The following is a 13,850-nucleotide window of genomic DNA, read 5'->3' on the forward strand; positions in this document are numbered from 1 at the left end:
ATTGCTTTTCTGCAGTGGCATGCACAGGATGTTTGAAAGGGGGAGCAGGTATACTTTTTTTTAGCAGTCAGCCTTAATTTTGCCAGCTTTTCTGCCACTTTTAGCAAATCACCGTGATGATATGATGAAATAGGTGAAGGAAAATCCACAAAGAACACCCATGTCATGCTCAGGCTGGGATTCAAACTCGGGACCCTTGGCACTGTAGCAAGCTCTCCAACAGAAGACGGCTCTGTAGTCACTGGTAATAAAAATGGGACACCTAAATCCTGAAATTCCAGCTTCCCTGCAAGACATTACGTGTGTTGCCTAACACCAGGGGTGTCCACAGGGGGGGTTTCATGACTCGCCCGCGCCATGGAAATTTTTGAGAGGGATAAAATTTTATACCAATTCTATATATATCTTCACACAAAAATGGGTGGGGGTGGTTGTTTCATTTGATGGACTTGTTTTTTATTTTTAGTTTTGCTTATTATGTACAGTTTTCCTACCTACCTGTGGGTGTTCGTGGCGATAGGGTTGAAACACGAAACACCACCTCTTATGCCTTTAGAATCGGTTTCGATAGGAGGGGGGAGCATGCTGTTCACATTAATACAAGGTTAGTCGAGTACACAAACTGTGCAGAATAAGGTTTAGTACACTAACAATGGCAGTGGCCTGAGCAGTTTTGTACGTTTTATGTTAGCAAACATGAAAGTGAGGCTAAGGTACATAAAGTAAACATATATTGCTTAAATATGTCTGTATTATGTTCCGCAAATTTTGTTTCACCAAAATAATTTAAGTAAATAATTCAGCATAAAGGGAGGGGGTGGTGGGGTGAACGTTCTATCTTTATTGGGGGAGTGCATCATAGGCCTTGGGGGGGATGAGCACCCCAGCCTAAACACTACGGTGGTGTTAGAAGTTGCCAATGAAAAATTTGCTATTAAAGTTCACTTATCACTGTTGAGTTAGGCAACACATAAAGCCTTGCAGGGAAGAGAGTATTTCAGGATATAGGTGTCCCATTTTTATTGCTGGTGACTGTACATTGTGCAAAGTGCATAATGAGATTACATCCAGAATGGCACATAGGAAATTAATACAAACGCTGGCATCTCATACTGAAGCAGTCCTGTTTCAATTCCCAGAGTGAAAGGATTGCACATAAGGAGAATGAGAGTGAATTTTCGCCAAAATATTAGCACTTTTGAAAAACAGTTATAGAGCAGTACATGTTTGTTTATTACTAAATAGATCTCTAAATTTTTTTTCTAAATTGCAATAGAAGTAATGCCATAGTTTCCAAATTTTTATTTCATCCATTGTTAACAAATATACCCATATTTTTTCAATATAATGCAATCTCTTCAAAGATACTGACCTGCATGAAACGATTGAGTTCCTCTTGTGTGTCGAAGATCATCACAACGAACGGAGAGCCAGGGACGTGCTCCCCTGCCCACTTCACTTCTACCCGATAGTCACCTGGCTCTGTTGGGTCATACTTGCACAGGATGGTGCGGTCCTTCTGGCTTTCTCGCTGCATCTCCACCCTGAAGGCACCTGTGAATACAAAATCAAAATGAGTTAATGGCACAGAATGTACAGAGTTATCACATTTGCTCTGTATCTTATGTTTAAAAGGAAGGGTTAAGATGAATTATTTTCACATTTTTCTCTAACTTAAAATGGCTTCTCGTACATTTTGGTCCTTTCTATGATTTGTGTGTTGGCACATTTCTTCATACGTGAAATAAAATTTGGTATATACATAACATTTTACTTACTTACTTACTCCTTGGCTGCTACAGCCCCTAAACGGCCTTGGCCTCTCTCACAATGATAGCCCATTCTCTTCTGTCTTCTGCTCGACTTCTCCACCGCCTTACTCCCATCCTCCTAAGGTCCTCCTCAACGTCCTCCAACCATCTTTTCCTTGGCCTTCCTCTTAATCTTCTCCCTCCTGGTGTCCCTTTATAGACCTTCTTAACCGCTCTGTCTTCAGGCATTCTTTCCACATGTCCTAGCCACCTCAGTCTCATGCTTCTTATATCGGAAACTATATCTGGTGTTTTGTAGTAGAGTGCTCTAATTTCATCGCTTCTCCTTATTCGCCACTGTCCATTCTCATTTACTGGCCTGTATATTTTCCTCAGTATCCTTCTTTCCCATCTTCGCAAAAGTTCTTCATCTACTTGCACCAAAGTTCTTGTCTCTGCTCCATATGTCACCACTGGCTTTACGACTAGCTGATATACTTTAATTTTCAAATTTCTACTCAGGCTGCGAGATTTGAAAACTCTTAACAGTGAGAAATAGCTTCGATTACCAGCTGCAATTCTTGCTTTTATTTCCTCCTTAATATTATTATCCATGGTAACTAATGTTCCAAGATATTTAAAACTTTTGCATTTTTCATAGGTGCCTCCATTAAGTTGTATATGTTGGCCTTCCCTGAATTCCATATTTAGCGCTGAGAACATGTATTTAGTCTTGGGTTGGTTTATTTGGAGTCCCATCTCACTAGCTGTGTTCTCCAATCTTTCCAGTCCTTCCTTCACTTCTTGAAATCTTCGTGCCATAATATCAATGTCATCAGCATATGCTAGATTTTGGTTCACTCTGTTGAAGAGAGTTCCTCCTGGGTTACACCCTTGACCCACTCTTTTCATGATCTTTTCTAAAGCTATATTGAATAATATCGTAGATAGCACATCTCCTTGTCTCAAACCTTGGTTCACTGCAAATTCCCTCGTGAGCTCTCCTTCAATCTTCACCTTGCATTTAGTAACCCTAAGCGTCATTCTGGTTAATCTTATTAGCTTGCTTGGGATCCCTAGCTCCTTCATTGCCTCATACAATTTTCCTCGTATGATACAGTCATATGCCTGCTTAATGTCTATAAATAACTGATGAATATTAATGTTATATTCATAACATTTCTCCATTATCTGCCTGACCATAAAGATTTGATCCGTAGTGGATCTGTTTGGTCTAAAACCACACTGATAGTCTCCTATTATTCCCTCAGTCAGTGGTGGCAATCTTCCTGCTAGGATCTTTGCAAGCACTTTGTATATTACGCTCAGTAGGGCTATACCTCTATAGTTCTCACAGCAGGTTTTATCGTTCTTTTTATGTATAGGGCAAATTATTGCCATACTCCATTGATCGGGCATCTGTTCATGTTCCCATATATCAGATAACAATTTGTGTATATACTTTTTTAGTTGATTTCCTCCATTCTTAACCATTTCAGCAGTGATATTATCAATCCCTGGGGCTTTGTTATTCTTAAGAGACTTAATAGCTGTTCTAACTTCTTCTAGTGTCGGAGATGTTCCGGTTTCGTCATCATGGTCCTCCTCTGGGTACTCCTCTTCATCACTCAATTCTAGATCTTGGAACCCATCTTCCACATTAAGTAGCTGACTGAAGTATTCTGCCCATCTCTCTAAGATCTCATTTTCCCCGCCTATTAGGTTTCCTACTTGGTCTTTACAGAAAGCTGTCTTCGGTTGGAAGCTTTTCCTTATATCCTTCACCCTCATATACATTTTCCTTACTTGCTGATTACTATTATATTCTTCAAGTTCCTCAATCCACTCTTTCTCAAAACATAGTTTCTTTCTCCTGCACACCCAGTCTGCTTCCTTTCTTTTAAGTCTATATTGTTCTGTGTTATATCTGGTTTTCCTATTAAGCATTCTCTTTCGTGCCTCATTTCTTTCATTTTACTGCTGTATCATTTTTCTAATGACATATTTGACATATGTTCCATCAGACATACAAAAGAACTTTTACGCATGAATCATTTACGCCAAATAAAATACCATAATTATGTTTTCTTTTCCTAAACCATTATTTAGTGGAATGATATCACAGACTTACTATTCATTTTAACAGTACAAAACACACAATAAAAACTACACTCACTATCAACTCTCTGGATATGTAACACTATTTCTATGTAAATAGTGTGACTACTTTTTTGCTGAAATGAGAAAATGAACCACAGCAAGAAATGACAATAAGATAAGCATTTTTCTTTTGGAGGGGGTGGCAGTTGGAAAATTATCTACAAGGACTTTGCACACCTTTTCTCAATGGACACAATATATAGAGCACTCTACCTCTCGTTGCCAATCCAATTACGAAGGGAACACTTAATTTGCCGCAAACTAGAAAAATGTTCCTCGTAGCTTCATAGCACATTACTCTAATGGAATACAGAAAACACAGCTGCAGGATTGATTGTATTTCATGATCCACATAGGAAAGAAGGGAGGGCAAATACAATTCAGTTTGTTTTCTAACTGGAAAGAAGAGACATGGAATCATTTAATGAGAAAAATATTGGAAAAACAGCTTGTTTAACCTTTAAACCCCTCTCTCACCCCGGCCTTCCTTTGCGTGCAATTTTTAAATTCTTACACTTATTTCAGAAAATGTTATATCTCTGAGACTATTTGAGCAATCTACTTCGGATAACTTTTGTTTGAAAGAAAAAATATCGGAGCACGCGACCATGTACAATTCAGAAAGCCCAAGTGAGAAAAACGGGGTTGGAAGGGGCCAAGTCCCCAAATTTGAATGAAAAAAATCTGCCGTTCGGCCCCTCTTCTCCCATTATTTTGGAAAAAGGGTGCAAACTTTTGCATTGTTTTCAAAGAGTAGACCTTTTGCAACAAAGTGAAACTTGTTTCAAGTCCCTAGTTCTCATACAGGCTGAAATATGATGCAATATGTACAATCCTGCATTTTGGCTAAAAATAGTTAATTTGCATATTAGAGAAAGGGGGGAGGGGGTTTCTTCCACATGACATTTCAAAGTCTTATCTCAACATCTGTCAGCGTTTACAACCTCACATACAAGTATGAAGGTCCTAAAAGCACATGAACGTTGTAATCGGTACCATGGGTCATATATGAACCATTGGCTGTTTTCACCTATACTTTCTATGGGTCATATATGACCCATTGGCTGTTTAAAGGTTAAAGTCCATTGCATGCTCAGATGGGGAGAATTCACACCAAAGTGACATGCAACATGCGACACATATCGCTTGAGAAGGAACCAATCCTTCATTAGATTGGTGAAATACTCAAGTAACATGTGTCACTTTGGTGTAGGCTACTTCGAACTGGATTTACAGCTTAAAGCAGGATACAAATGATTGAGTACTTTGCTTCTCCAGGAATGAGACCTGGGATTCCTTGATTGATTGTTTGATTTAGTTTATTCCCATTCTGCCACTTTTCAACAAAGATGAGATGGAGGAAGGGACAATAACAAACATGTATGGGCGATACAATATGAGCCCCCAGAGGATTACACTGGCTGTGAGTCCAGATGCCAGAGCCTCACTAGTGTGTAAAATGCAGTTCAGGGTTTACTACGTGGAACGGAAGTTGACATTCAGGTATTATATCAATATCATCCAAATGATATTTTGCCATTTGGTAAAATAATAATAATAATAATAGCTTTCTTATACTTCTATAAAAGGCAATTACATACATTTTTCTTTACGGCAATTAGAAATTAAACTTTGTTATCTTCTTACATGTGGTTATCTTCTTAATTTTAAATAAAAGCCTAAATTCTGTAAAAAAAGATCAAGATAATAACTTATTTCTACCACAGTAAAACATTCAGAAACAATAAAGAAAAATGATAAAAAAATACTCATAAGTCCAGAGCCATCTATTGTTCACCATAGCAAAACCATATCTCAACATAGTAGCGATTTTTTTAAAAATCTATTTTGCTTTCGAATTATTCAATAATAAGTTAAAATCAGACAATATTGTCAAAAAAAACATTCAAATTTGTTATTACAAAACTTTGTAAAAATTATGTCAGCCTGTATTTGATTCTGGAAAGAAAAAGTAACAATAAAGAAGGAGGTGAAAACATTATCATCACCACTACAAAAAAAGGATGGAGGATATCAAAAATCGGAAATTTTTTAAGCAATTTTTATTTCTTTATCCCAGGTCTGCGTTTGTGTGTACCAAAGGCTTAACACATGTGATTTTCATATATTTCGCATAAGTGCATGAAAAATGTGTTATAAAATCTTCGGAAAGTGTCACCTCTCCACCCTGAGCCCTTGATTACAAGGCAACAGTTAGCTACTGTGCTATCAGAAAGAATAAATCGAGAAATCAAGATAAGACTATAATGGACAGTTTTGTCAAATGACAACCTCTGGTTCATGACTCTTTACTCTATTTCATGAAGTGATTTACATCACACTTACGCCATGGTAGTCTAGTCTGTAGGGCATCTGACTGCCATGCAGGAGACCTGGGTTTGATTCCCAGGATGGGTGATTTAAGGTCTGAATTTTTCCAGCCTTGTTCCACATAAAGTGGCTCTGGGACTCACCCAGCCTCAAATCAATGGGTATCTGGGTAGTAAAGGTGGCCGGGGCATGGTACTGATCGCATCACCTACAAAATTGCCGAGATCGAGAATGTGTGGGCCCAACCCACACATCCCATGGCCTTCATGGCACGGTGCTACATGGATGGGGAACTTTACTTATCCTCTTACCTTTGGGTCCTCGTATTCTGACCGTAAGCTGCCCAGCGCCTGCTCCACGGGTGTCGCAAATGAATCTACTCTGGAAGGTCGCAAGGACCCCGTGCTCTATTCCCGGTCCGTATACCCTCACTTTGCTAGGATCCGGTGCTCCCGACACACGGAGAGCAAATGGGCTGCCCATAACATGCTCTCCTGAAATAGGAAAAATAAAGAATACATTTGACATTATCTACTTCTTTGACACTGACAAAAAAATGTACTGACATGATTACTGATTAGTTTTCTGAAAATCAGTGAAAAAAAATAACATTTAAAAAAAAATATATCTGCACTCTCCACTAAAATTTTCATGAAACACCACATAAAGGCCTAAATTATGTTTGGAAATAATTGTAGTTTTATATTAATTGCTTTTCTGTTTTTTAAGGCTAATCAAAGCAATTATGATGAGTAAGGAAATTTTAAAGTAACCTAGATATGGTACGAGCCATAGTGGTCCAGTTGGGAGACCCAGGTTTGATTCCTGGGTTGGGTGATCTTGTCCCTGCATAAACCAGTTCTGGGATACACTCAGCCTCTAATAAATGAGTACTGGGTGTAAACCTGGGAGATAAAGGCAGCTGGAGTATGTTGTTGATCAAGTCATCTCCAAAAAAGAATAGCAGAGATCTTGAAGGTGTGGGGCTCTATATCCACATTCCCCCTTCGTACCTTCATGGCATTGTGGAAAAGCATACGGTAACTTTTACATGTGGTTCCTGCCCTATTTTTTTTTATAATACATGATATTTTAAATTTCTGATTAGGGATGGGACAGATTAATTGATGCTCTATTAATATCTGTTGATATGGGAATATTGGTGTGTCACTTTATTGGCAAAATTATAGATAACTTTATTGATCTGATATATCTATAAATATCTTAGTGCAATATAGTGCCATTTTCTTATAATTTTATGTGGATATAAACATAAAATCTCCATTCTCTATTATTTTTTTATGAAACTGCCCAAATACAAGGTCTGCCCATAAAAAACCAACATTTTTCTTTTTAGGGAAGAAAACTAGTAATTACCTTCAAATGACTATATCACCTTCAAAATAATCACCAGAGGAGGCAATATACTTTGACCAGCATTTGTACAGGTCTTGGAAACACCGTTGATAGTCACTGACAGTAATTATTCGCAAAATATGCGTAACATCTAATTTAATGTCCGTGACATCGTCAAATCTTCGCCCTCTCATAGCCATCTTAAGCTTTGGAAAAAGGAAAACATCAGCAGGTGATAAGTCAGAGAATATGGAGGGTGATTGATCACTGTCACTGAATGCTTAGCAAGGTATTGTTGTACAAACAATGCGATATGAGGCCGAGCATTATCGTGTAACAGAAACCATTTGCCAGAATCACAGACATCCTTCCTAACCTGCTTCATCCTGTTTCTGAGTCGACCAAGCACTTCCTTGTAATACCACTGATTGACTGTTTGGTTTTCAGGGACAAATTCATGGTGGATCAGTCCTTGGGAATCAAAAAATGCGATCAGCAGCACCTTTGTCTTCGATTTCGACATCTGTGCTTTTTTCTTGACGGGCGAGAACTGTCCTTTCCACTGTACACTCTGTCTTTTTGTTTTGGGTTCATATTGTAAACACCAGGTTTCATCACCATACACTGCCCCTATCATCTGTAACATTTCGGTAAATGATTTACCCAATTTGTAACAAAACTTTATGATGTAACGTTGTTCCATCTTGGTGTGTGTATTTTGTACGCCGCCTGCTCACGACCTGCATCTGATGCATGCTTGCCCCGATAACAACTGCCTGTAACAGGTTGAAACATGCACTGACGGGACGTTTCGATATAGCTCTTTCCAGTGTTGCCAGAATATGGTACCTTTTTATTTGGTTTGGTTTCTTTCTTTTTGACAGTTCGGTTTCTTTATGGGTGGACCTTGTATGCAGTTTATTTTGCATTGCAGTCATCTGGTAACATATATTTATTAAGGAGGTGAATGAGCCATTCAGGTTCCTGAAGGATCATTTGGAATTTTATATCAGATCGATGGAATATCAGTTATTGCTATCAGTAATTTTTAAATTGGCATTGTATTGGTATCGACCAAAATATCATAATAGTCCATCCCTAATTCTCGTTCCTTTTCTACGAAGTTTTTCCAGGATTTCAAAACATTAAAAAAGGGGTTCCACGAATGGATTATAAAAGAGAAAATGTAAAATATTTAAAAGATTAGAGAGAAAGATTGGGGATTGACAGTACACTGAAGTATACAGTAGAACCTCAATTTTACGTTTTTCAGGCGATCAAGATGAAAAAAATGTAATAACCGGGAATGTAAAATTGGGAGTTCCACAGTTGTGACTTTTTAACTTTTTATTGTAGAACAGTAGTAAGGTGAACACTCAAGAACATGTTAAATGACAAGGATGAATGATGAGTGGATGAAACTGATAAAGTAATGCTCATAAAGGAACATGCGTGCCCAGACTGGAGTTGATCCTGGACCCTTCAGTGACAAGATCATGAATGTAGCACTTAATGTGCTTCACTCCCCACAAGCGGCTCATTTGGGCAACAAATTTCACTTTACAATTCTAAAACTTTCCTCACTCCCGTTAAATTCTTGCACATAGATTTTATAATGGTACTACATATTTTCTTCTCCAATGCAAAAGAACCTTACCTCCATATTTCACAGTGAGAGAGTGACGACCTGCTTCCTGTGGTTTCACATTCAATGTGAACGTACCATCACCGTGATCATAGAGTTCGCAATATGCCACTTTGTGAGGCCCTACGCAGTGAGCTGTCAGTTCACCTACAAATAAAGCAGCATCATATTAATCAGAGAATATACACAATAATTGCAAAGAATATAGGGCATTTCCTTTTTAGACTACTATGAAATTCCTATTTCAAAATATAATAATCTCTCTAATTAAACCTATCAAAAACTACAGAGAACTTCAATGACAGAGAGGAAATATATGTAACAGAAAAGGTGCAAAAAATCAAGTCAAATTTATATGATTGTTGTTACTGCCACCCTTTGGAGAAATTAAATTAATGTAATGCAGTACCAAATAGTTATAATAAATAATACCTTTAACTAAAAATAACACTGCATACCAATTGAAAGTTTTGCCTTTAGAATCATGAAATATTTTCCACTCTGCTTGCAAAGACAATGATAGTGTTTTCTTGTAGTCAACACATTACAACACTAATTACTTGTAAAAACTAGTAGTGGGAAAAAGTAATCATCTGACAATGTAATATCATTTAAGTTTATTCATAAAATTATTGCGCCCACCCAGCGTCGTATAAAGTGGGTACCTGGAGGAAACTGGGGGGTAAAGGCAGCCAGGGGCATGGTGCTGATCACATCACCCCCAGCTCGGCCGAGATCAGGAAAGTGTGGGGCCCTAACCCCACACCCCCTATACACCTTCATGGTGTGGTGCAAAGCACAGGGGAGCACTTTATTTTTTATTTTTACATTCAATATTACTATTAGGGATGAGGAAGATTAATCATTACTGTTATCAATATCAGCTGATGTATGAATACTGGCATATTGCTTATATTTTACTCATTTGATATTTCCAACTTGGCACAAAATTCTGCTATTTTGTTACTTTTTGTAGTTATAATTATTCACATACGGTAGTTGTGTAAAGTAAATGTCCTTAGGAAAAAAAACATTGCAGTCAGTTGTTACAAGCATTAAGGAGGTGAATAACCAATCAGGATTTTTATGAAACATTTGTAATATACAGTATATGGAATAGAATATCAGTTACTGTATCAGCAAATTTTGTATTGACACTTTATTGATCCATCCTTTGAATCCACAATTATTTTCTTGTTGTTGTTGTTAAACTTATGAATATAAGAGTAACATTCATGTGGACTGTTTGGAAATATTTTTTCCCCCAAGTACCCTTGTTTGTTTCTTAGGCAAGATGTGTCAATAGTCATCTGGTCAAATACACAGAATGAGGAATTATGTACATAATTCCAGTTCTGAACTAAATGTTTGTCAATATACAGCAATGAAGTACCTACTTATCTGTCAAACTGTTCATTGCCTAGAGCACCATAAAATAAAGTTTAATGGATAAGTAAGTACTTTATTGTAGTATATTAATTTGCATCTTTCTTCTACAAAAAGCATAAATGTTTGTAATTTTATAAATTTTTACCTGGACCAGCTCTTCTTGTGTCAATGAAACTCCTGATTTCCTTGCCAACTGTTCCGACTCGAAGACCATCTCCTGTGCACACTACCCGGCTGGCATCAGAAACTGCTGTCACTGTGACCTTCAACGGACAACCCTTAACTTGCCTGGAATTACAATAAATTATTATAAATAACATATATCATAACACTTACTGTGCTTTTGTATTTCTGGCACTTCTTAGTTTTCTACATATTTCAACAAAGGGAAACAACAAGGATTCTAAGTCAGTTGTTGTTTACAGATTAGTTGATATTTTTTCCTTTCCTTCTTCTCTGGTTTTAAATTATCATTTGTTGTATTGTAATATTTTGTGTGCATTAAGTCACCTTTTTGCTTCGTAACATTACAATACTAAATTAGGCTGAGCTGATTCCGATATCAATGCTCACTACTCAGTGATATAAGTATCGGAAAGTATCAGTTCAAACTTAATCACCATTACTTTACCAGATTGTGTCTTACAGGATTTCTTGTAGTCAAAATATCCTGGAAATCATGAAAAATATGTAATTTTAACATTCTGATTACTTCATATGTGAACCTTTTCATATTGTAAAGCACAACTCTTGTATACAGACATAGTTGCAGTGCAATACAGGGTGTGCACAAAAAAGTAGCTGCATGAGTAGCATATGCTGCTGTCCTGGGCTACTTTTTCGTGCAACACCCTGTACATCTATTCTGAACAAATTCAAAATGACTACATTCATCATGTGTTTGTATCAGCTCTTCCCTAATAATAATGACAAGTGTAAGATTATCGGCATATATTTTAGTTGCTTTCCCAAGCACGCGAGTGCTAGACGCATGATCTTGCCACTGACAGTCCCAGATTTGGCTTCTGGCATGGGTTTGGGTGCTCCTTTGTGAGGGACCCTTCATTAATTTCATCCCATCATCATTCATCCTCATTGTGGTCATTAGTCTAAAGAGGCAGGAAAGATATGTGAATTCAAATACAAGCAGATATCATTTACACAATGCATTGAACGCACTGTATAAAACAGAAACATTAATGCCGTTAAATTCTTTGTATACATTCTTCCATCAAGTGACCATTCAAAAATACATAGGATCTATTATATTATTTTTAATAATAAGCAATTTAGAGTATTTATAAATTTTAAAAAATAACATATGTTTTCTACAGGAATCATGTCATATCAATATAATATGATCATAATTTCACACGAGATGATGAATTAATTCAAAAATCCATTTCTGTACACAACGTTGTTGCAAAAATAAAGAAAATTATGCATTTTGCTAATTTCCAGGATATTTAGACGCTGCAAAAGTGTTGCATAACAGACTCCAGAAAACACTGGCCCATAACACTGTGAATAAATTTTAATTGATGCTTTTCGCTACTGACACCAATAGGTAAGCTCTAACAAAAAAACATTAATAGAAAAGTGGAAAATACCTATCGGACCACATGACATTGAGCAGATAAGCACCAGAAACGTTCGGAGTGTACGCTGCACGGTAAACGCTGTTTCCAAGATGCTGAAGGTGAACTTTGATGTCTGCTTTCATCCCGGTCAACGTGACTTCAGGAGTTCCTGGGAAAAAAATCACAGTGCTTAATTTACATGCTGCTCATGAAACACATAATATCTCCACAAATTGTCAAAATAATCAACAAGAAAATAAACATATCCCAAACATGAATTTTATTTTGATATCTGCATGCGTTACAAGCACTATAATACCCTTGGTATGGAAGAAGGATAGTGGTCAGAGCACTGTATCGAAGATGAAATGAAAGTAGTCCTAATGGATTTCTTCAATATCCTAGGAAAATATAAATTGGCATTTCATAAGGTTCACACTCTAGTTGTATTCTCTGTAACAATCCCAGTTTCCAATGCAGCATGTGAAAGAACATCTTCTTGTTTGAAACCTTTGAAAAGTCTCGCGCGAAACAGGATGCTGGATGCCAGCTGCCTCATTTCGCTGTCCTTGCTATTAAGAAGATGATGTCAAGTCTTGAACGTACCGAAGGTGGGCAATGTGTTCTCTAAAGCACATGTAGCAGAATTCTCCTACAGGCAAATTACACTTCACTAAATGACTTTTGTTGTTTCTAAAACTTAAGAAGATTAATTTCTTTCAACGTCATGTTTCTTTGGCAAGAAAATTAAACTCTTTGAAACATTTTTTTCGTCATTTATATTATTATCTTATAACTTTAATATTTATATCAGCAGCTTCATCTCAAGAAAGACGATAAATTTTAAATGGGGAAACTATTTTAGACCATTTTCTACCTGTCTTCCAAATAGGCCACTAGAGACAACACAACTTACGAATAAAGAATAATTAATGCCTTTATTAAAACTAATCATGTGGATCTAAGCTAGGCAGTAAACGTCCACTCTGAATAAAGGACTAACACAAAACACCATACATGAATATAATAATAATAATAAGTATTATTATTATTATATATTTATATATATATTATATGTCTGTAGTGTTTTTGTGCATTTTAATGTGACTGGCCCCTACAATATTTTCTTGCCACTGCTGCCCCCCCCCCACCCCCAGCCACTTTTACCTGGCACCATCACTGTTCACACATGTGCAGTGAATGCTTTTCTACAAATTGGAAGGGAAAGTGCATGCAGTTTGCAGTCATGTCACTTGTCACTTTGATCTCAAAGCTCCGTTAGCATTGTTTTCAGTCCTCATACTACTCAGTATTCATTTTAGTATATCCCTTGTACATATTTTTTGGAACATGTGAATCATAAAGGATATATTTAATGAGTAATTAGAAAGTAAATACACTATCTAGTTCCTTTTCTACCAGAGGAGTATTCTGAAAAGTTGATCTGGTTTACCAGAACAATTCCTATTTATTGTGTATATTTATTATATATTAATTAGATGTAATATAAATAAAACACCACTGCAGGCATGCAAGTAAAACAAAAGCAGAAGTACGACAACTTCTAACTTTCCAGCCATTTCCATGTACAGGGGTCGGCATTAGTCAGTTTACCAAAAATGCAAACTATGTTACTGT

At 36.9% G+C, this 13,850-nt stretch overlaps 1 protein-coding gene across 4 annotated transcripts in view; it reads right to left on the minus strand.

Annotated features, from left to right (window-relative positions):
- The window catches only part of jbug (filamin-type immunoglobulin domains fbug), a 304,098-nt gene that overhangs the window by 3,354 nt on the left and 286,894 nt on the right, over positions 1-13,850 (minus strand). For all 4 annotated transcript variants that reach the window (XM_083129980.1, XM_083129979.1, XM_083129981.1 and 1 more), the window contains 5 exons: positions 12,243-12,381; positions 10,778-10,920; positions 9,256-9,390; positions 6,554-6,736; positions 1,373-1,554 (listed from right to left, as the gene is read on the minus strand). In XM_083129980.1, coding sequence (XP_082986106.1) covers positions 1,373-1,554; positions 6,554-6,736; positions 9,256-9,390; positions 10,778-10,920; positions 12,243-12,381 — 782 coding nt within the window. The remainder of the gene's footprint in view (positions 1-1,372; positions 1,555-6,553; positions 6,737-9,255; positions 9,391-10,777; positions 10,921-12,242; positions 12,382-13,850) is intronic.

Source organism: Lepisma saccharinum, chromosome 10, assembly GCF_977018435.1.
Source record: "Lepisma saccharinum chromosome 10, izLepSacc3.1, whole genome shotgun sequence".
Lineage (NCBI taxonomy): Eukaryota > Metazoa > Arthropoda > Insecta > Zygentoma > Lepismatidae > Lepisma > Lepisma saccharinum.